At 42.2% G+C, this 22,290-nt stretch overlaps 3 protein-coding genes across 9 annotated transcripts in view; 2 read left to right on the top strand and 1 right to left on the bottom strand.

Annotated features, from left to right (window-relative positions):
- The first annotated feature begins 30 nt into the window (after positions 1-30).
- Positions 31-6,455, top strand: LOC136436819 (TLC domain-containing protein 4-B-like). Of its 2 annotated transcripts, none has more exons than XM_066431171.1 (7): positions 31-889; positions 1,701-1,790; positions 2,283-2,341; positions 2,501-2,592; positions 3,459-3,532; positions 3,984-5,084; positions 5,435-6,455. In XM_066431171.1, the coding sequence occupies exons 1-6, from the start codon at positions 714-716 to the stop codon at positions 4,249-4,251; spliced, it is 759 nt and encodes a 252-aa protein (XP_066287268.1). In that variant the 5' UTR covers positions 31-713; the 3' UTR covers positions 4,252-5,084; positions 5,435-6,455. The 2 variants fall into 2 exon arrangements, with proteins under 2 accessions (XP_066287268.1, XP_066287267.1); XM_066431170.1 differs by having other exon boundaries at positions 3,984-5,092.
- Positions 6,456-9,970: 3,515 nt separating this feature from the next.
- LOC136436818 (cyclic GMP-AMP synthase-like) lies at positions 9,971-14,669 on the top strand. 2 transcript variants are annotated; one of them, XM_066431169.1, is made up of 6 exons: positions 9,971-10,132; positions 11,352-12,099; positions 12,542-12,699; positions 12,935-13,032; positions 13,207-13,440; positions 13,635-14,669. In XM_066431169.1, exons 2-6 carry the CDS (start codon positions 11,446-11,448, stop codon positions 14,138-14,140), a joined length of 1,650 nt encoding a protein of 549 aa, XP_066287266.1. In that variant the 5' UTR covers positions 9,971-10,132; positions 11,352-11,445; the 3' UTR covers positions 14,141-14,669. The 2 variants fall into 2 exon arrangements, with proteins under 2 accessions (XP_066287266.1, XP_066287265.1); XM_066431168.1 differs by having other exon boundaries at positions 13,629-14,669.
- LOC136436814 (protocadherin Fat 1-like) overlaps positions 14,621-22,290 on the bottom strand; it is a 67,556-nt gene continuing 59,886 nt past the window's right edge. For 3 of the 5 annotated variants that reach the window (XM_066431155.1, XM_066431154.1, XM_066431156.1), the window contains 4 exons: positions 22,088-22,248; positions 20,470-21,880; positions 20,033-20,176; positions 14,621-16,773 (listed from right to left, as the gene is read on the bottom strand). In XM_066431155.1, coding sequence (XP_066287252.1) covers positions 16,025-16,773; positions 20,033-20,176; positions 20,470-21,880; positions 22,088-22,248 — 2,465 coding nt within the window. In that variant the 3' untranslated portion in view covers positions 14,621-16,024. Of the gene's footprint in view, positions 16,774-18,008; positions 18,098-20,032; positions 20,177-20,469; positions 21,881-22,087; positions 22,249-22,290 lie in introns of all 5 variants that reach the window. The other 2 variants (XM_066431159.1, XM_066431157.1) reach the window with 2 other exon arrangements.

Here is a 22,290-nt window from a genome sequence, read left to right as displayed (position 1 = left end):
CAGGAGGATATTGTATATTGTGCTGGTCTGTTGTTTGTGGGCATTTTTTCGTCTTCTGTCCTTACAAAATTACAGAGTAAAACAGACCATGCTACAGTGAAGTCACACTCAACAACTCTAGTTGATCTGCAGGAGGGAGCTGCTGTTCAAATACTTTCATTTATCAGAATATCCATTCTCAATGCACCCCCTCCCTTCCCAATCTCAAAGACATGTATTCCCTTTAACAGAAAAACTTAGCAGCATACAGGCGTTTTCCTTATTTGGACAAGTCCTTTCGGCATCACGATCAAGGTTGCTGAGCATCTGCATCAAGATTCCTGCACACGGCTCAGAAACCCCGCCTAACGGCTAACAATATCATTGCAGGTAAAGTCCAACCCAGCAGCGGCAAATATTATTTCGATCGCTAGGGGTTTACCCTGACATATCTGCAGATGATTTAGATAACTCTCAACGCTATTTATCGGTAAGGTGCGAAAGGGACATTGGGGTTAGAGGTCAAAAAGCTAACAAAACGTTATGGGTTCGGAGTTTTTCGGAGTCCTATAGAAAATTTGATGTGTTCATGATCCACAAGACCGAAATAAAAAAGTGTTGTAGTTTTTTTCTCCCTCTGGGCGATATTGCATTTGACTGGTCCTCTGTGTGTGGCGTTACGAAGACAGTTGGTCATTCAGGTGGACTTTGGAGCGTTATCAGATTCTGTTTAAATGGTGGACAATACACAGGACAAGATGGGTTACGACTCTCAGTACATGTTGACGCTGGCTGGCAGTTTCGTCTTCCATTTTGTCATCTCTGAATGGCTGTCCTACCCATTGCTGAAGAAACTGTCGCCTGCCTTCGTGACTTTACATGCCAACAAACAGGTGGTACTGAGGAACAGGTGAGACATCTTTGCTCTTCAGGAACTCTGTATATTCTGGGGGGTCGACGACATTGTTTGTATGTGGAGATTTTTGGTTGAACAGGTGATAAAACCATTAGCAGACAGTTGACGTCGTATCCACACAATCATAATTGTATTACGCATACTGTTTCTATTTTATCATGATATTCGTTCTTTTTTCTCTTAGTAATCAGGACACCTTAAAATGTGTTTCACACCGGAACCCGCCCTACGTTGGCCATTGTAATCAGTAAACACGTCCCTGATTTCAGCGCCCGGGACAATAAGACAACAGATAAGGCTGTCATGGTTACAGATCTGTCTATGAGATATGATCATTTATATAAATACCTGCATTAACGTTAGACTACTGAAGATCCGTTTCCTGAAGTAGGTAGAAATTGAAAGAAAAAAGATTTACTTTCAATTTATGATGGTGGATTCGTGAGAGATCTGCAAAGCAATGAGTGGCATGTATACAGGAGAAACTTGCAAACATGAACCGTTACATCATAAGTTACGCTACTGATCGGATGCAGACAGCTAAACTCTAACCAGAGCAAAAACTCCCGTAAAAATACATATGTAGATCTAACTATTTGTAGACTTTTTACAGAATGGCGAAACTTCAATATACGGGTTAAACTTATGTACTATCGTCATTTTCTTACGCATCAATTTTGAAGAATGAGTTTGCTATCACTAACGTTATGTGTATATCTTTGATTGAATTCATAAAGTTTAACATATCTTCTCTACACAGCTTGTTTTATTTAATAAAACAATATAACGTTATATACTCTTTCAGCATGATGTCCATCTTCCATTCTATCATTGTCGGTGGTATTGGCCTGTACATGTTCCTTTTTGTCGACGGCTTGAAGCCAGAAGATATATGGTAAGCTATCCCTAAATATCGTTGAATGGATCAACCGTTCAAGGATGTCGACGTCAATCAAAATCAGTGATTTGTCCAATAAAAGATTTTGGTCACGTGATCATCAGGGAAGTAATCACGAGTATTTTAACCAAAACCTTATTGGCATAATTGGAGAACTATAATTGAACAAGACACGAGAACCTCTAAATATTTCACGGTTTGTATGAGATGTTTGAACTCTTCCTCTCAACATTAGAGATGTGTTTTCGGTGCTGTTTCGGGGTTTGTTTTTGGACTTGTTTCTGGGTATGTTTGCCGGGGGGGGGGGGGCAGCATAACTCGTGTCGATATATGGGTATGGGTAGGTTGATCATGGCTCATTAGTGGCTGTCTAATGGTTACTGCAGCAAAATGTCCGATATATTTAAAACCTAACAGATAGATCTACTGCTATAAGAAATCTATATTTCCTTTCTTAAATTAATTGATATATTCCGCAATGTACAACAGGTTTTATACACCTATCTTTGTCCATGCTGCATGCATCTTCGTTGGCCACACGGCAGTCGGTAAGTGTCTGAAAAATTTCTCAGAAACGTTGTGAATATTTCTGGCCATTTTCAAAATCTATACAGTTGCTTGAATAATTGTTATCCTGTTCACTTTAATACATGTACCGTAAAATAAGCAATCATGGAACATCGTCATGTATTCTTGCTGACCCGTAGACACCGTACTGATGGCGATGTATGCCCCTCTACGAGACTGGAGAATGGCTCTTCATCACGTCGTTTCCATGTGGGCGTTTTGTAACTCCATTGTAAGTTGTCATCTGACCAAGTTGTTTCTCTAATAGGGGTGGGTACTGGTACAGAAAATTCAGGTCCGGTCCAGGTCCAGGTCCAGATGAGATGGTCAGGTCCAGGTCCGGACCTGTACCTGTACCTGATTAAAGTAGTGTCGCAGTACATGATATTTTGGAGAGCGAGTCCTACAAATTATGCTCAAATTGTATATTAGAATAATGTGATTATTCTCGGTGCACACTAATGTGCACTCGCCGTCTATTGACTCATCTACATATGATTAACAGCTAACGTTAACGTCTTCGAAAAAGGAAACCACAACTCGTTTAATAAATCTGCTTATTTTGTATTAGACCGGTTATGTGTAACCGCCTGCTGGTAACACTGATTTTTTCTGGACCGGTTTTTTTTGGACCGGTCCATAAGAAAATACCGGTTTTGTACCGGTACACGGTACCGGTACCCACCCCTATTCTCTAAGCATACTCACCTTATCCTCTCGTGCAAGACCCACCACAAAATGAGCCAATGGGCGGGCAGCTACTGAATGCCACCCACTTTTGTCTTTACTAAATGTAACATGTTCTGTATATACTGGGCCCTCTTGAAAATCACACTTTTATAAGTTGAAGGGGAAACCCTGTTGTCCTGAGAAGAGATAATCCGATAGACCCTTCTGTTCTATTGTTTGAATGCCGAGAACGTATGTAACTTTTTGTCCATATGATCGATGCTACCCGAAACATCAGAATACGTGTTCTCCCCTGATCGGATTCTATCTGTTACACAAAACAAGAACACATCATTCCTTGTGATAGCCATTAGTATAACATATCATATGCAATGTACCGTCCATTAAAAATGTTAACTCGTTTCCTAGGTTGTACCTGCAGGGCTGTATTTTGCGAGCACCTGGTATCTGGCGGAACTGTCCACCCCATTCGTTAATATGAGGTAAGCCACAGGAGTTCAACCGTTTAGATGCCTAGCATTTATTCAACTTTTTATCGATATCCATGCAACCCTAAACATAACATTGTCAGAATACGTATTCTTAATGTTATGTCTTGTCATGTCATGTCATGTCTATGTCTATGTTTATGTCATGTCATGTCTATGTTTATGTCTATGTCTTTGTCATGCCATGTCATGTCATGTTATGTTATGATATGTTATGCTACCTCACAGTGTAATGCATTGTGGGTAAATTTCAAAGTTTAAGGTCTCTGCCTGTTTTATCGGTATGACAGTGGCCTTTAACTTTTATCACACTGCACATGCGCACTTCGAAAGGTGAACTACACCGATAAGCACAAATAGGCAGTGTGTAATAGTGTAATGTCTTTATGAGTATCTCGGATGTTGATACGTCATGTTTTATTATATTATCATGTCTCCAATCCAGGTTGATTCTGCACACTCTGGGCCATCGTCGTTCCCTGCTGTACAAAGTAAACGGTGTGGTCATGCTGGTGGTGTTCTTCCTTTGCCGTATCCTCACCATCCCCATTTGGTTCGGAGTGATTCCACACATGAAGACAGGCGAACTGTACAAGATTGGATCAGGCCCTCTCATCAACATCTTTGTTCTGAATCCCATAATGTTCGTGTTGAACATATTTTGGTTCATCAAAATATGTAAGGGGGCATATCGCGTCCTGTACGCGCGTTAGATGTGAATCGATTGATTCACGGTCACTTTATTTCAAATCGAGAAGGATGGAGACAACTGTTTGCTTGATCTTCGGTGGTGCCCCGACGTTACAATAGTTAGACTAAGGATAGATGAGAACTGAATTGAGTTGGTTTCACATGTAGTGTTTCACATTAAGCGTCAGTAGACCCGTCCAAAACTACATGTCTGTCTGACGTAATTAGTTTTTAGGGAAATGGGAGTTAAACGTTGATGCAATAAAACCTTGAATCACCAGACTGCACATCTTCTCCTGGGTTCCAGCTGATTCAAGACTAATTATCTCAACTGGGCACTCCTGAGCTGCGATACCTTCACCCTTCACTAGGCGGAGCTTTAGCATAGTCGTGTCACGGTCAGGTGCAGCCCGATTGTGACGGTGGATGGAGGTCAGCGGCTGCAGTACCTGCATCTGTCACTGGGCGGCGCTTTATTAACACCGTGTTACGTTCAGGTGTGGCCCGTTGAGTTTACGAATATGGATAGATGTAGCTGTGTTCAAGATCGGAGGAGAATGTAGGTTAGTACAAAAGAGACAGAACGTTAGAAAAAAGTCAAAGAGAAGCGTTTTAGAGTTAGCTTGTGAACTTTCATACTAAATGAGAGTTATCTGCAAACGTGTTTGACAGTACGTCAAACATACCGCGACGTTATGTGTGTATCAGGTACCATAGTGAACTTAAGGTTAAAGATCAGAAAGTTCAGGTTTGTTGACGTTAAGCCCAGGTGAGTCCGCAGACGTGTGTTACCTGTGCACGTCTCAGACAGGACTTCTCGATTCCGCGGCTTTTCGGTGCAAGTTTAGAGGACCAGGTATGCAGGTATGTATCTTGTTGTTCCGGTTATGTCGATACATCGAGAGTTATGCAATGCTTAATAATGTCAGTTGTTGTGGATGTCTTATTTTGTATGTTTAGAACGATTTGTGGTTGTCCGCCTTTACGTTTCAAGTATGTGCGGCGCCTTTTTAATACTAGAACAGTTACTGGCTCGTTTCGTAAATATATCATGAGGCAGGGGAGAGGAGTTTGTTCTACTGTTGTTGTTATTGTCATCAGCATCATCTGGTCGTGAAGGTGTCACGGATGTTTAATTATCGTCTTATGTCAGTAGTAAATGATGTATAAAACTATGGTAAGGTGAGTTATAGTTCTTTTCCCCAGTTTCTGCAGTGCTGGTCGCCGAGCTTGTCTGGGTGAACCCACGGCCAGAGCCGGCCTCTTCCTTCTGCTGGGGGGACCGGTGCAGAAGTTCGAAGAATCACAGAGCCGATATCTTCCTCCTGCTGCGGGGACCAGTGCAGAAGCTCATCGGAGTCCATTTTACAGATGTAAAAACATAGAAATGCCGTATTCCTATGATCTTACAACTGCAAAATGAATTCCCATGAGCTTCATACGGTATAAATATATTTGTCATTATTTCTTATGGAAACTTAAATATGAGTACTTTGGAAAAAAATTCTGTAAAGAAGTACTGTAAAATCTTCATAATTTACCAGAATAATAATAGATATATTCAACCTTAATGACGATCACCTGTGTTACAGAAGCTCATCAACATAATTTACCCAAATGGTCTATTTTGTGTCTGGACCACAAGTGAAATATACATCCTGTGGAAGTAGTGTATTTCAAATTGGCATGAATCATAGTAGTGTTAAGTGACAAGTCAGTTTGTACTAGGGACATAACGGAAAACTTTCATAAGTAAATCATTTGCATATCTGCATATCTAAAGGTTACAATAAGTCAGTGAGAGAATGATGTGTTAAATAAATAGATACATAAATAAATAGATATATTTTGTATCTTATTGTACGTAGATTTATCCGTTCTGCTGTTATTGTTAGAAACCTCGCAAGGTGGCCATGCTTTGCATGCATCTGTAATCAACTTGTGTGTATTCAGTAAACTTTTGAATGTTGAGGTGTAGAAGCGTTACAAATAACAAAATATTTAATGTTAACTGAAATAAGGTTTGTTTTTATATCTTAAGTGATAGTGTGAATGCATATACGCACGAGAGAGTTCGTTTCAATGTACACGTTGGACGTTGTTCCTTTGTCAGATTTCTCGCAGTAGCATTTATGACAGAATGAGGTTCAGTAGATGTGTTTTTATTACCTTCTTTTCTTGTTTATGTCTAAAGTATTGAATAAAGAATACCTTTCTTTGAACTGTTTCTTTGTTTTTGCTTGGCTTTCATTTGTATCCTCACGTCAGCTACTGGGCCTCCGGAGTTTGCCTGCGATCAAATTGATTGATAGATGTCCTGACCAGTCTTCGGAGTTTCTCAATAAGTCGATTATTACATTCAGATTAATTACACTCACCTGTGTTACAGGTGTTCATGAACATAATTTACCCTAATGGCCTTTTTGGTGTCCAAACCACGAACGAAAGATGCTTGTTCTTAAGGTAGTGTAAAGATTTGCGGGGGTGTAGGTGGGGCTGGGGAAACCAAACACGGGTTTGCAATAACAAATTAGAATTTGCATACAATATTAAACCTTGTATCGAGGGGAGGGCAAGAAGAGTCTGGGAAATTGTGGGAAAATAAACTTATAACGACGAAATTTTTTACTTTAATGCGACATCGTGTTACGTGACGTCTTGCGACGCAGCCTGGCGTGGCCAGACCGGCCTTAAGGGGCACCACGGAGGGCCCTAGTTTTTTGAGACACTAAGTTCCCAGACAGAGAACTAGTGATCTCCTAAGCCATAGGACAGCTCAGCCCAGCCGTCCAAGGCTCGCACATGCCAACCCACTTGGGATGGCATCTTCTCCCAACACGGGGATGCTGTCGTTCCAAGGAACGACATAACTCGGAATTATCTTGCATGAAGCCCAGAGTAGCTCTGTAGAATTTCCATTTGTGGTCCAACAACGTTAACTGAAACGTTTGAAAAGGTACGTTTGATTCCTCCCCGATATACGGGTTAATTCATATATATATTTGGACATCTTTGAAATGAAGAATACATATAATGTTTTTACGTATAACAATCATGCCTGTTGTTATCTTGCTCCGATATATCACTTAATGTAGAGCAGACATAGCCATTTGGGTAAATTATGATAATACACCTGAATGGCATGCTGGTTTTGGGTGAACTCACCTCAATTTGAGTTGGTTCTGGCGGGTTACACAAGTTTTTAAGTCACGGCCCAGTCTTCCATACATGACGCATTTTTTAGGTAGCATCTAGAGGAAAATTTCAAACTGTTTTTCTTTTATCCTGAAGGCACGAATCTTCCCTTATCAACAGCAATGCTGACTTTTTTCTACATGTGTGCTTAGTTTTCATTCATATGGTAATGTACCTGACGATGAAAAGTCCACTACTGCAAATAAAGTTCTGGCCACGAACTGCAAGCTTTCAGTTAGCGCAGACTGATTTCACTCACTGTGTCATGAGATGTTCCTGAGAATTTGAAATTTACTGTTTTAATACATAAACGTGGCCCTAACAAGAGGTGGAATCTACGGTGTTACCGCACTGTACCTGTATAACGAAAGCTTTCTAACATCTAAATGTGTACTAACAAGTTCATACAGCACACCGAGGTTTATAAACTATTCACCTCCTGTATGATACAGTGTACTACCGGTCCAGCTGCAATGCACCAAATACGCTGGCAAATGGGGTGTGCAGTTAAGCGGATTCTACTGTATCAACTAACTCTTAAACTATCCACATAATAGAAACAAGCATACAGGTTTGATTTTATACCCCTCTGTGGTATGACCACAACCTGTTGGGTCCCTGGGGAATATGTGATCCAGTTTCGAAACTACTGCCACAACATGCCTAGACTGGAAATATAGAGTTTCCTCATTACAAATTCAGTCCCAATTTGCATCATTTGCACTTCATTGTGTACATCTCTGTCTAAGCTACCTGCATTTCAAATAACATGGAAATCTGTCGTCCCTTTGTTCAGTTATTCTCCTTGGATTATTTTGAAAAAAACGCCAATGCAGTTCCAGTGTCACATGCCAGAGGACCCAAGATCGACCTTGACCTTTATTCTCCCAACACCTACCCACATACCAAATATCATTACAATCCATCCAGACGCTCTTGAGCTATGCTGACTATAAGTATCCGGACCGACACACACAAACACACACGAAACAAGAGCTTTTAAAAAAAGCTGGCGTTTCGGCTACGTTTATGAGTGTGAATTGTCTTTTCCCTTTACTTGAAGTAAAATCTGCCAGAGGAAGTCACTCAAGGGCTGTTCAGTCTATAAGAAAAATTGTCATTTTGGGAAATGAGTACCGTTTTAATAGAGAAAGGCAGATTGGGGAAAGCAATTTTGAAGTTACGTCACTTAACTTAAGTGCTTTTGAAAAAGCTGGTCTTGGCCTACAACTTGTACTTATTTGTAAAATGTATAATAGGCTCATTATAAAAGCTATCAATGTAATTATGTACATGGCACGCAATAAAACATAAAATTTGAAAAAGCACCATTGAATCATCAGCACTATGGTAATTAAGTGAAATAGAAGTTCATAACAGCTAAGGTTCTATCTAAAATGACTACCAAATGTCAAACAAATCAACAGCTACCTCATCCGTATTATTCTGGTTTCCGCATTTACAACATTTCTTCCTTATTTTCCTGGGTAATTTTGCTAAAATTCATGAAAATTCCCATAGTTTTGTGCCGAGGGGCGCCACTTTCCACGTCCGTGTTGTCTGAATGAAGTCGATACTGAACAATGGAGCATTTGCTACTGTAACAAAGAATCGCTGTTTTGCAAACAACATCAAGAGCCTCTGTTTACATCGGGGATAGAAGTTTAGTGGCGAGTGTTTTGCAAGAATCATCTTACCGCGCATAGGAGCCGCTGCACGGTATTTTCCATTACAATGAACAGAAAAATTCGAATGCCGGGTTTGGAATCTATGAAGTCCTGTTCATAAGACAAAGGCCTTGTATATATTAAATGAATATTTAAAAATAACAAATATAAAATATTTTTTTTTATTTATTAATGAAAAAAATGATATTCATAAATATGATATTGATAGATTAATATAATATCAATATATATTTTTGATATTCAATATCTAAAAAGAAAAAAAAAATCCATGCACGGACGCGAACCCGGATCTTCTGGACGTAATGCTATAACCTCACTATATGGTATCATTTATGCCGATTTTTGGTCGTTTTCTTGACGAAATCATTTTTTTTCTTCTGCAATCTTGTGGAATAGATGTAATATGGTCATTTTTCAGGATATCAAAGTCCGAAACCACAATGCAATGATATTTCCGAACAGTTGTAGCAGTTACATGCGGTCGCCCTCCTGTGTCACATGCAAATCTAGCCTGCCTGCCTTTTCGTGCTCTCTTGCCATATAAGGCAACGGCTATACAAGGATTTGGGAACGTATTGCCATATAAGGTCTTATTGTGTGCGACACAGTGTTGAACCAAGCTTCCCTGGTTCCTGCCTGCAAGGTAAAAGCCAGGACAATGCGTTCCGGCGCGCATGCGCCGAAACGCAAAAACACACACGCAAACACGCTCAAAACAATATCTCCATAAAAAAATCCCCATAGAAATATCCATTTTTTCATGGAAATAAAAATGAAGTCAGCGTGGCCAAGGCGTGGCCTCGGTACCTGAGTCTAGCGCTGCCATATTTAGAACTGCACTTGGCAGCCAAGGGGAGTACGTCACAGGTCACGGTGACGTCACAGGCGTCTCTTCGTTTGAAAGTGAAAGCTGTCTACTAGGAAGGCATATACACTCGAAGTTCCACAACATTGGTGGTATATACACGTGCTTTGAAGATGGACGTCAAAGTCTAGTGTTTGAGAAGAGGACATTGAAGAGGTGAGTTTCATTCCACCAAATCTTATTTTCAGATTCCGTTTGCAAGGCGGGAATGGTCCGACGTTATATAATGTTTTCAACTGGTGTAGAGAATGGTAAAACGGTGACCATGATCAAGAAATTCATTGTCCAGTCTTTCGTAAGATGACAGTAGAAGTGTTCAAAACTTCAGCGATTCAACAACGTTTTTGTTGTGTTTTATCAAGCTTGAGTTTGAGTTCAACACCGCTCAGCCCGTATTTGTATAATTTCAGGTTTCAAGATCCGGGATACAATCATGACGATCATACTCGGGGGACGTACAACTGTAACGCTATTGAGTATATCTAACGTTCCGTAGCCTATGTGAACTTATCGTCAGTAGGTCTATGCTTGAAATGATTGTAAAATGTTTGCGTGTTTGACATATCTGTGTTTGTATGATGAATTGACACACCGCTGGAGTTACTGTGGGAGAGGCGGGGAAAACCCAGGTACTTCCGGGAGCAGGCCCACACGCGTGACCCGTGACGTGGCTTGGTTTCGGTGGGCTGTACTAGCCTCTACCAGGCTCCGCTGATCGCTGGGAAAATAGTAGGAATCGGCCAAATAGAGTGAATAGTATGTCAAGGGTAGTCCGCTATACAGGGAAGTTCAATAGGCGTTGGTCGCAATTATGACTCAATTTGCATAACTAATGAGGAAATTCTATAATTCCAGTGTTTTTCATAGAAGCACTTTAATGCATGTGACGTACGTAATTTATGGCAGGTAGATATTAACAGATACCAATTTTGCAAAGAAGAGCCTAATTTGCATAATTAATGTCAAAATGTCATAATTCCTTTTAATATATGGCGATGCATGTATCTACGTACTTGTAACATGTAAATTAGATGCACATCACTATGCAAAGATTGTGCAAATGTTAATAAGTTAAGATGAAATGTAAGCGTGGAACTCTGCCAAAGGAAAGGAGTTTCGAATGTAATTTTGGAACAGCCTGACTAAGAGTTCACTTTCAAATGATATGCTACTTACAACCTTATTGTCATAATTGATGAGACAAAATGAAACAAAGAATCTACAAAGGTTTTAAATTTTTCATGAATGTATGAGGTTTCCGAACTCTTGTGAATGCAGAGTTTTTACACTTCAATCCCGCAGACAGAACTTGCAATGTTTTGACATTATCATTCCTCTTACTTAAATTTGCTTCTGATTTTTTCCATCGTCACAGGTTTTCAGAAAAAGACTCAGTGACGGTCAGGATTCCTCGCCAAAACTTTGAAAGGTCACTTGTCCGTTGTTGAAAGATACACGTTTGCGAAGCGATGCCACGTTGTGGTCTCAAGAAAACGCCTGCCGGGGGGGCGATATGGAAAAGCGGTTTACCTGCTGGATACAGAAAGCACCCATCGCAAACGGCACGCGAAGAAGAGTCATCAAAAGAAACTGCGAGGACGCCATCAGAAAAAACAAAGTCTCCCAAGACGGAGGAACGTCATAGCGAAGGTAACTCTGAGAAAACTTATGGTCCAGTTGGTGAAAAGTACCTCTCGGGTGGTGCTGAGGACGAGAGCAAGGCTGTAGTTAAGGAAACGTCAGACGCAGAGACAGAGAATGACAAGATTCGTGACTCCCAAAATCCTAAAGATGAAGAAACTGATAGTGGAGACCGACGGAGAGGTTCTTCACGATCCAGCAGCGCTCGTTCACAACGAAACACAAATACTGCCAGCATGTGCAAACCGAACAAACAGGCGATACGAAGATCTGCTGAACAATGTCTCAGAATAGGTTTACAGAAAGCCATGAGCAACGTTGTCCGGATTTCACAAGAGGACAGGTCGGACACGTCGAAGATTTACAACCCCATCATCGACGGTATCGCCGAAGAAATTAAAAAGGCTGCAAAAAACGAAGGAGAGAGTGACATATTCCAGTTCCAGAGACTGAATTCTGGAAGCTACTTCGAACGTTTAAAGGTACAGTACCGCTATAACGTTTAGGAACTTGTTAGTGAGAAACCTCTGATACAGCTGGGAACGTAATCTGTAGAGAAGGATTCAACGCTTTACATACAAAATGGACGTGCAAAATGTACTTTCCTTCTTTTGAGTACATATCTGTGTAGTAACTTCGAGCGTCGAGCGACTAATATCGTTTTCAGGTCAAGAATGATAAAAAAAAGTGTATGTAACGAGACAGTGATCCAATGCCAAGTGTGCTATAAAAACCGCATCATCACATTCTATACTTTCGATCTCTGAGAATAGAATCTAATTCATATATCATATAACTGGAAAGACAATTCGCAGACACCAATGAGATTACTTGCTAACTATTTGCACTAGTCGGGAATTTCTGTGGTGACTTACCTCCCACATACTGCAATACTAGTATTGAAGTACGTTTTTTAATCTCCAGGTTGACACGACGGACGAGTACGACATCATGTTCTGTATCTACGGTAAGGTCGTTGAGGATCTAGAGTTGGCCGAGATGGAGCCCAGTCTTGGGATGGTAGCTGTGAAGCTACCAGAGAACAACAAGTCTTCATTCCGTAACTATGCAACCCCGGACGGGTGAGTTTGATGAAAAACATGTAGAGACAAAGGAGCAAAACTCATACGTCACTATTTCATGTTTACATGTCTTTGAAGGTGTGCTAGGGATGCGTTAGCCTCTTTGATTGGTTAATAATGGACCAATCGTACACTACCATACACATGTATCATCATCATCATCATCTTCATTATCAGCATATACACATAAGACCATGCCGTGTTAAACAACTTTTTGTACCTTTTCATTTTGCAGATTCTTGTCCCCCCAAACACTGTTGAACCGGTTTAGGGGACTAGTGGAAGAGGCCGTCAGTACTTTGAAAAGAGCTGAGGCGGGCAGTCCTTTCAAAGGTGAGTTAATTAGCTATACATACATTTTCCCTTTAAGTATCAGAAATGTTGCTGTGTTTTGTATTTATTCTTCGCTTCAACCTGTTTCTGTGTCCGATGTATAGATGGATGCTACATATTATTAAGACGTTGTCAGAAATGGGATTGAAGTAAATCCTTTCTGTGTATTCTTAGGACTAGATGTAGAGCTGGAAGAGCAGAAAGACGGGTGCCCGGCTGTGACACTGATCGTCTCAAAGGAAGAGATACAGATATCAATCGACCTGGTGCTCGCCCTGGAGCTGCCAAAACCCTGGCCACAGTGTACTAAAGGATGGGAAGGCTGTGTCAAACACTGGCTCACCCAGTCAGAAATCAGAGCAGTGAGGAGGACTGCCCTCCATGCGGTGGCCAAGTCAGCACCAGACGGTATATTTCACTTCTCCGTAGTTGCCTTTCTGACTATCCTTTCATTAATTTAGAATCTGCTGACTATGGAAGCCATAGTAGAAGTTAAAGAGTTGTCTCTATATTCCCTTTGCTTTAGCACTTTATAAAGTATGTACCGCTCTCATGTTTTGGGTTGAGTCTCACCAACTCTTTTGTTTCTTTCCTAGACACAGATCCTGCCGGTGTGTTATGGAGGCTCTCCTTCTCACAGACTGAGAAAGATTTATTTACTGGACATATTCTTAATCCAACGGACAATGGAAACCACGCAACCACATGTCGTAAAGATTGCCTCCGATGCATGAAGTACATCAAGCTCCAGAGCATGCTATTAGAAGTCATCGGTCCAGACTGCGGATTCGCCTCTTACCACCTGAAAACGGTCTTGCTTCACGCAATCGCAAACAGGCCGGACGGTTGGGAGAAGGAGAACCTGGTCACGTGCTTGGTGTACGTGATCGATGAGTTGGTGTCGTTCATCGATGAAAGACATCTCCCTCACTTCTTCATACCTGAGTACAACCTCTTCAACCCGGCAGTGTTCAAAGGACAGGAACACCTGGACATTGTTAAAGAGCAGTACCTCCGTGTAAGACGGCAACTTATCCAGGGGCGTCTTCCACAAACACTTAACGTTCCTTTGCGTCGGTCATCGACTCGAGGCACCAAGCAGACATAATGTGGACAGTTATTAACCCGGTTGTAAAGTTGCATGTATTTCCGATAGTAAAGACGTTCCCTACTTTGTACCTGTCAATTTTCTCTTACTGGAACAGGCTTCGGTAAATCGTAAGCAGAAAGTGGCCTAGCGGTCCAACAATTATGATAATAAGTGTGAGGTTCTAAATTTTCTACCACTGCTGGCGATCCAGGCCTCCATTGCCATACCAAAATGATCTGCTAGGAGGCATCATTGACACGAGCGTACACAATGAAATATTGTACCATGCTGATTGCTTTTACAGGGTATCTCAAGAAGTTAGGAATTGATATCCATCATTGTATGTAGTTGGACGTTGGCTTTAAAGGAAAACGTTAAAACCATTTCCCCATTATTGATGACTTGCTTACAAGATGTATTGTTTACTACAATTATACATCAAAATCAAATAATTTACTTGAGTAAACAAAAGGACAACACAGGGGAGAGATGAACACATCTTTTCAACAATTTTAATGTAGAAAATACAAAAGTCGTAATACTCTGATGATCTGAAGATGTTTTTATTTTGAATTTACAAATAGTGTTTTCTGCCCTTCTTACAAGTCACTTACATCGAAATGACCTTCGGGAAACCTCAGCTAGGACCAGTATTTTTACAGTGAGAACTACACTTGTGGTTTTCAAGACAAAATATACATCAACATTTGTGACTTCAATTGTAAATTACGAAGAAAATGGACAGCTATTCTAATTTGAAAGATTTCTCCGCAAGCAACACTATTTGCTTGTGGCATTATGACAAAAGACGGCAGATTGTAAACTGGGTGGTTACGATACCTGTAGTACAACCTTCTAAGGATGGATGTTTTTACCGTTCCCAAATGTGGAAAAATATACACATCATAACCATTCGATAACACTCATCTTCACTTAGAAGGGAAAAAAATGCTGCCAACATTAAATCTTGCAACTCAAAATCCAAGACATTGCCAACAACTTGCACATCCCTTTGGAGGCCCCAACGCACCTCCACTGTGTTGACTTTTTAACGATACAAACACAAAAGGGACAACAACAACGACATAAAAGTCATATAAAAGCTGCACACACTCTAAAAACTACTTCAAATAAACTACGTCACTTTACAAAGCAGCTGGGCTACGTAGGATGTTTCGTTTCCCGTCAATGGTATAAAATATTTATTGCTGAAAATAGAATGATTTCGTACAGTCCAGATTTCAGGGAAGCTGGCAGTTTGAGGGCTCACAATCAACACTACAATACTGAGATGCAGCACCATATAAAAAGCTGGGGGTGTCGACTATTTAGTAATAGCACCCGACCAACTGGAGTGAACAACTTGTCCATGTTACGAACACAGATAAGAAACCATACTTGTTACACTGTTCACTACCTAGTCCGTTGGCAGACTGGGAACAAATCGCATCTACTTACAATCTACAATACCAACAGTAAAGCCGCATTATTTTCTTAAATAGTTTTGTGTACCTCGATTAATGAAGGCTTCCTTGTAAGAGACATCTTAAATCTTTTTATCTTCTGACTCACAATCGATCAAAACTACCATCCACTACAAGGAAATCTTTGGTACAACTTTCTAGTAAAACATTGGTACATACACGTATTTTTTGTTGAATGCTGGATTTTCCTAAAAAGTCTTTATATGATATGATTGCCATAAGAAAATACGGACTGCCGATGAAAGATCACTACCATCTCATCAGCATCTTTACACATTATAGGTGACTTTTGAAGTCCAAAAACTGTACATACATTATTTAACCACAAACTACAAATATACAGTACAGGCACTTGTCCAAAGCTACATTTACACCATGATACACCAGTTTGGTGTAGCTAAGCAACTTGCTGTGAGTGTCAGACTTCCGTGTGCAAGTCGTTTTGGGGCATGCTTCGTGTGTTACCCTGGCTTCCCTCGTTGTCTCCCTCCCCGCCGCTCTCGTAGTCACTCAGCGCAACCTCGCTCTCGTCCATGTCGGCCCCCGATAGGTCCGACACTGACGCGTTGGACGTGGTGTACATGGAGACCGAGACGTCATCGATGTTAGACTGTTCGTAGTCCGCGTTATATTCGCTCCCATTGCCGTAGTCGTCGTAACCAGGCGGGAGTTGGCTCATGGATTCCTGGTAGCTGGGCGGGTAGACGTAATCGTGGTCTTCCTGCTCCGTCATCGGCAGCTGGTCGTCCGACAGGTGGTGCGCGGGGAGGTACTGGTTGGGGTGGTAGTGCTGCGGGCGGTACATGTGGTCGCCTTCAGGGACGGGCATGTTGGAGGGAGGCTGGATCGGCGCGAACCCGTCCTGATAGTCGTCGGGGTACTGTAGATAGTGCTCGTCTGGCGGCGGAGGGAAGTCGCTCTCCCCGGCACCGTACTCGTCGTCCGGGTACTGAGTGACGTACTCGTGGTCGGTGTAGTCGCTGGGATCGCCTTGGTAACCGTCGCTGTAGACGTTAGGGTCGTAGTGGTGGAGGTTGTGAGGATGTTGGTGAGGGAGGCTGTGGTTGTTGGAGGATGAGGAGGAGTCTGGCATCTCACACATTGGCACTTCTGTGATATTGGGCAGGTTACTGCTGGGCATCCAATCAGAACAGTCCCAGTGGTACCCTGGAGGTGGAGGGGGGTGACAACGGTTAGACATCACATTCCACAAAAATCCTTCTCTTCTACATCACAATTTGCAATGCGCTGCAAAGGAATAGGCATCTTGCAGAACCATATCTCTGTTATTTTGTTTGAACTAGATTTCTTGAGTGTATTAAGCAGATACAGAAGTCATGTCTAGACATATTTGATGAAACTGTCCCTGTGGCTGACATATGCAAAAATCAATATGTTCCTGAGGAATCTGTGGCCCACATCGAGAGGCACGTTTTCTAAAACCGTGAATGCAATTTTGTCCCAGCCCAGCTCAATTTAGGAGAGTGGTTTTCCCAACTACACATTGGGGGCTTTATTACGCCCATTGGCGATATGGCGTAGGAAATTGTTCCGGTCCCCCCCGGGACCCAATGATTTATACAGTGTAAGAAGGGGAGCATGGCTTCAGCACTCATGCAGCCCCAAGAGGAGGGAGAGTAAAGTAGGGTTCAACGTGGGGCCACGCTACAGTAAAAACTACACTCTGCAGGATTCATGGGGTTATTTTGGCTGCTTTCCAGGTACTTGTAATTGGAATTTATAGATACTAGAAATCTGAGTAGCTGCAAAAATAAATTGAACTAGGATTTTTACTCATTAATGTGTAGATGGTTTCAGTCCACGGATATCATCATGGCTTAAGGGATATCAATGATGTATGAAAAAAATCTATAAATGAACATAAAGATAACCTTTAAACATACAAAATTGATTCAACCTTCATCAAAGAGAGAAAATAAAAGATAACACTTGATTTAGTAAACCTTGGCAAGTTCTCCATTTTTTCAACTTGCTTATCCAGATTTTATAAAAGAAGCTCAGAGAGTGATGAGTTCCTTGACAACCAACAGTAAAGTAAAAAGCCCAAGAGAAGCAGTCAGGTAAGCTTGCTCCCATGGGTAGTTTTGTAACCATGGGCAACCTTGTTCCCAAAGAGTAATCCATTCACCGCAGACAGTTTAAAGAGGGGAAGCTATTAACAAGTGCAGCCAACGCCACCAAGCCTTAGAATTACAGACCTGTCAAGGATCTCTGCTTGTGTTTTTCTGGTAACTTCCTTTTAAATGGCTGTATGTGACCTTGCTAGTTGTGTTTTTCGTATTTGTAGACAGATTTGTGAGCAGAATGTGTGTAGCCTTAACAGGTCTGAGGAAGCCTCGCCCTCACCCATGATGTACCCAGCTGGGTGAGCTGTACTCTACCTGAGGGTGTGTCTAGATCAATCTGTATAGCTGCCTTCTAAACATATCCGCATGTTTCCCATCCGTCTCGTACAAATGTATATCATAGTCTACAGACAGAAAAGTGTGAAACATAATAATTACACAAGCTCTCCCTGTCTTCACCAACGTACAGATTCCTTAGCATTACTACATCAAGTGATACTGCAAATGACTGTAAAGATACCTTTGGCTTGCTGTAAGTTGTTGACTTTTTCTACATATACCGACAGCATGTGAAAGGACAGTGAAAGAGGGTTTATTAGTAGACATCTTGAAAACGGAATGGGGAAGAAATGTGACCAGAAAAGTCAGTATAAAGAGACAGGAGAGAAAAGACAAGTCGTGCACAATAGACCAGCATCACGGTACTGTAGATACTTAATTTCAGCGTTGTGTTATTTGGTTTTCTTCGTTTTGTATATTTCCGTCATGCATTAAAAACAGGTAATGTGTAGTACTAAGGTTTTTCACTGGTAGCAAATTGTTAGCGTGCATTAGTGTTGCCACGATACACAATACCTTTCAGTCCACAGTGCATGGGTATGGTCGAACCTCCACGCACTGAGAACTACTCAAAGACACAAAACAGTAAGCCACAGTACATACGCAAGTTCCACGAAGGAGTTAAAATCCAGCATTTTTTTTTTACATTCCTACTCCTTTTTCTGGTCAAAAAAGAAAAGAAACGAACGAAAAATTTGATATTCTGGAAGAAGCAAGTGGTGGGACATACATCTAAACCACCGAATGAAGTGGTGAGTCCTCTTCTGTAACCATACCGTACAAGCTGAATTTTTTATAGTACGATTTCTTCTCCTCTGTAGAGAGAGAGAGATACAAGCTTGGATGGGTACAGTCGCAATCGGCAAGAAATCTCAAGAGACACATCACAAGGTAAAGTCACAACAGGTTTTGTATGCATGAGAATGTGGGATCATTCATGGAGGCCTGGGGCCAAACTTTAACTCCTCGATGGAATTTGTGCACATACTTACGTATATCCTGATTGGAACGTTTTCAACTTTGCATGCTTTCTGCCTACAGATGTGCACAAGAGAGGCGGGAGGAGAGAAAGGAGTGAAAGGTGGTAGGCTTAGCAGGACAGTCAACTCTTTTCTTTTTTTTGCAATCTCAGTCTTACTACACTTAGACAGGCAAAAACTGAGGCTCCAATGCAATGCAAAAATCCAGATGATAACATACATAAACATAGAGCCAGAAAGCAGCAGGTTTTTTGTCCTATAAAAGAAAAAGAAGAAAACGTGGCCTCTGTTTTTGCCTGGATTGGACTGGAAGGATAACCATAAGGAGTGCAACACTAAAACTATAGCAGTACCTCCTGGTTTGTCAAGATTGTTGAAGTTATCTGGGCAGTGGGGGCAAACAGCGGAAGATGGAATGGAGAGAGGGAATGATCGGTTAGTTGCCTGTCTATACTATAGAGATGTTCTTTTCAAGTAGAACAAGAGAGACTAGTTGACAATCCTGTCCAAAATCAGGCAACAATGACATACTTCTAATCCTTAATGTAATGTTACATTCACTAAATACATGTCATAAGATCAGGAAGAAATGTAACACATAGACTCTTCTTCCCCTAACATTCCTGTTGGTTATGTCGTTATCTCATATTCTTAGACTTAAAGAAGATAGCAAGGGTAGTTAGGGTTGTCAATGGAGAGGGAAGAATAAAGGGCAGTCAGGCATGGAGGATGGCATGACATGACAAGCAGATCTACCTATCACCCAAGTAGTATACAGATCAAGAGTTTCACCATAACACACAAAGATAGCAGATACACATCTATAACAATAGAATAGACTTCAGGAATGGTTAAGAGTAAGATGAAGAGAGTTGGTACGAAACACAAACGTGCAGTGATGAACAGTGATGAACAAGTGAAATGGGTTATTAGTTTTGAGAGTGCAGAGACTACACAGAAGAAGCGGTGCTCCCCCTGCTACCGAAGAAGGGTCCAACGATGGTCTCCACTACGACGTACCTGGCATATTATCCTCATCACATGATTCAGAGGGCAGTGAACTTAGGGAGACCATGTCAGTCATACTGCCTCCCTCATTCCTGTAGACCTGCATCTCATCATTTGCTATGTTGTTCATCACTGCATCCGCATCATTCACTTTACCTGCAAAAGGAGGAGTACACTCAAAAATGTGCCGCCCTCTTATCGCCTGCTCTTTTTCCGTGCTACCACAACCGCCGTGTTAGTAGCTAAGACTACAGCTGGTTTTCGGCTTCCACCTACACCTTGTGTGAGTGCCTGTTCCTAACACCTACTAGAAGTGCTAAAATTTTCCGGTCTAGTCCTACTCACATTTTAAAGGTACTCCTGCTTTTGGATACAAGACAAAGGTGCACAGGACAGGTGTTTATGACATGAGGTGACAGTGAGGTTTTCACATATAGGGTGTTACTTACTTTCTACGTATCCTTCAACAACGTTTGGACACTCAAACTCCCAAGCTGGCTTTTGAATGGAGTCACTGTCTGATGCTGAGTTCGAAGGCGGTGGTGGAGGTAATGTCGGTGCGACGCTGCACACAATGGCAGGGTTCTTATTTCTGACAGCGAGCATGTCCGTGCTCGAGGAGAAGACAGGCTCCACCTCGGCACCCATCGCCCCGTCACTCAGATTATTCAGTGAGTTCCCACAAAGGCTAGGTGTGTAGGAGATGGGTCTGGCGGGCAGCGGCGGCCGGTAGTCGTCCAGGTTGGTGTCGATGTGGACCATCTTGGCATCGCGGTGGAAGTCGTCCCTCTTCTCCGTCATCATGATGCCGTTTGGGTCGCCGCCGGTGGCGACGATGTCGCTCATGTGAGGGTTGCGTTTCCTCCTCTGCCGGCACCGGCGGACCATGACGAAGATGATGACTAACAAGAGGAGGAAGATGATGCAGCAGATGATGCCGATTATCTCCTCCAGCCCGATGTTGATGCTGTTGGATTCGATTTTGGGCATGATCATCTCGATGATGTTCTCACAGTGAAGGCCATTTGTGTTAGCAGTGCAGTTGCAGAAATAGGACCCCTCGGTGTTGTGGCAAGTGGCACCGTTTAGGCACGGATTCCGCGAACATTCGTTCACGTCGTCCTGGCATTTTTCCCCCTTGAAGTTATCCGGGCAGCTACAGGTCTTTCCGCTTGGTGTGTCCAAGCAGGTGGCCCCGTTAAAGCAGTTACATGAGGTAGAGTGTTCGCAACGCTTGCCGTACCATTCTCGCGGACATTCACACTCGAAGTCGTTCAACAAGTTCTTGCAGCGAGCCCCATTCTTGCACGGGTTGGAGTTGCACGGTTGCGTGTCGATCTGGCAGTTGTCGCCACTGAAACGTGGCAAGCAGTTGCAGATGTATCGATTGGACGGACTAACCACAGCACAACTCCCACCGTTCATGCAAGGGTTGCTGCCGCACACACCTAGGGTCTCCATCCCGTCATTGCAGTTGAAATCAACACCGGTCATGTCCCTCAGAGTCGCGACACTGTTTGCTCCAGCACGTGGCAGTCTTTCCCCGTTCAGCGTCATGTCGTCCATGCAGCCGAGGAATCCGTTGCTGACGACTGCCGCACGCTTCTTCCGCATGCCGTTGGCCACCTCTGCGCCAAAGTAGATGTCGTTGTCGTCCAAGTTCAGGATTTTGTTCTCGCCAGCGGCACTGCCTCTTGCTATGTACTTGTGATCAAGTTTCAGTTCGGCATAGGCGCCGTTGCGAGAAACCTCCACGTAGTGCCACTTGCCATTGGTGACTTCTGATCCGCCGAATTCCATGGTGACCTTGCCCTCACCGCTACCACAGTTGAACCTGTACTGCAGATACCCGTTGATCAACTGAAACAAAACAGACCATCATTTTGTGCAACTGAAGTTTTCATTAAAGTCTCCTTCACAGAAGTAACGTCATCAAGTATCTTAAGATTATACTTAATTTATTAAGAAGTATGAAAAAGAACAACAAAAATTTGAAGAATCTTTTTGAAGAAAAAAAAATAAAAGAAAACAAGAAGATTTTTTTTAACATCAAAGATAGTAACATACCTCAAGAATACTGTAGTCGTACTCTCCCCGAGCATACATGATCTTTCCATTAGGACTCCTGGGGAGAATTGCCAGGGACAAGTGGGTAGACATCTGGTCCACACTGTTCGCCAGGGTGTACCTGATGTAGCTGTTCCCGCCGAATGTCATCGGGCCCTTGTCTGTGAGGGGAAACAGAAACAATGGTAAGACTCGTGGAAGCA

The sequence above is a fragment of the Branchiostoma lanceolatum genome, chromosome 6 (genome assembly GCF_035083965.1).
Source record: "Branchiostoma lanceolatum isolate klBraLanc5 chromosome 6, klBraLanc5.hap2, whole genome shotgun sequence".
Taxonomy (NCBI): domain Eukaryota; kingdom Metazoa; phylum Chordata; class Leptocardii; order Amphioxiformes; family Branchiostomatidae; genus Branchiostoma; species Branchiostoma lanceolatum.
Note: the sequence above shows the minus strand (reverse complement) of the source record. Positions and strands in the feature narration are given on the sequence as shown.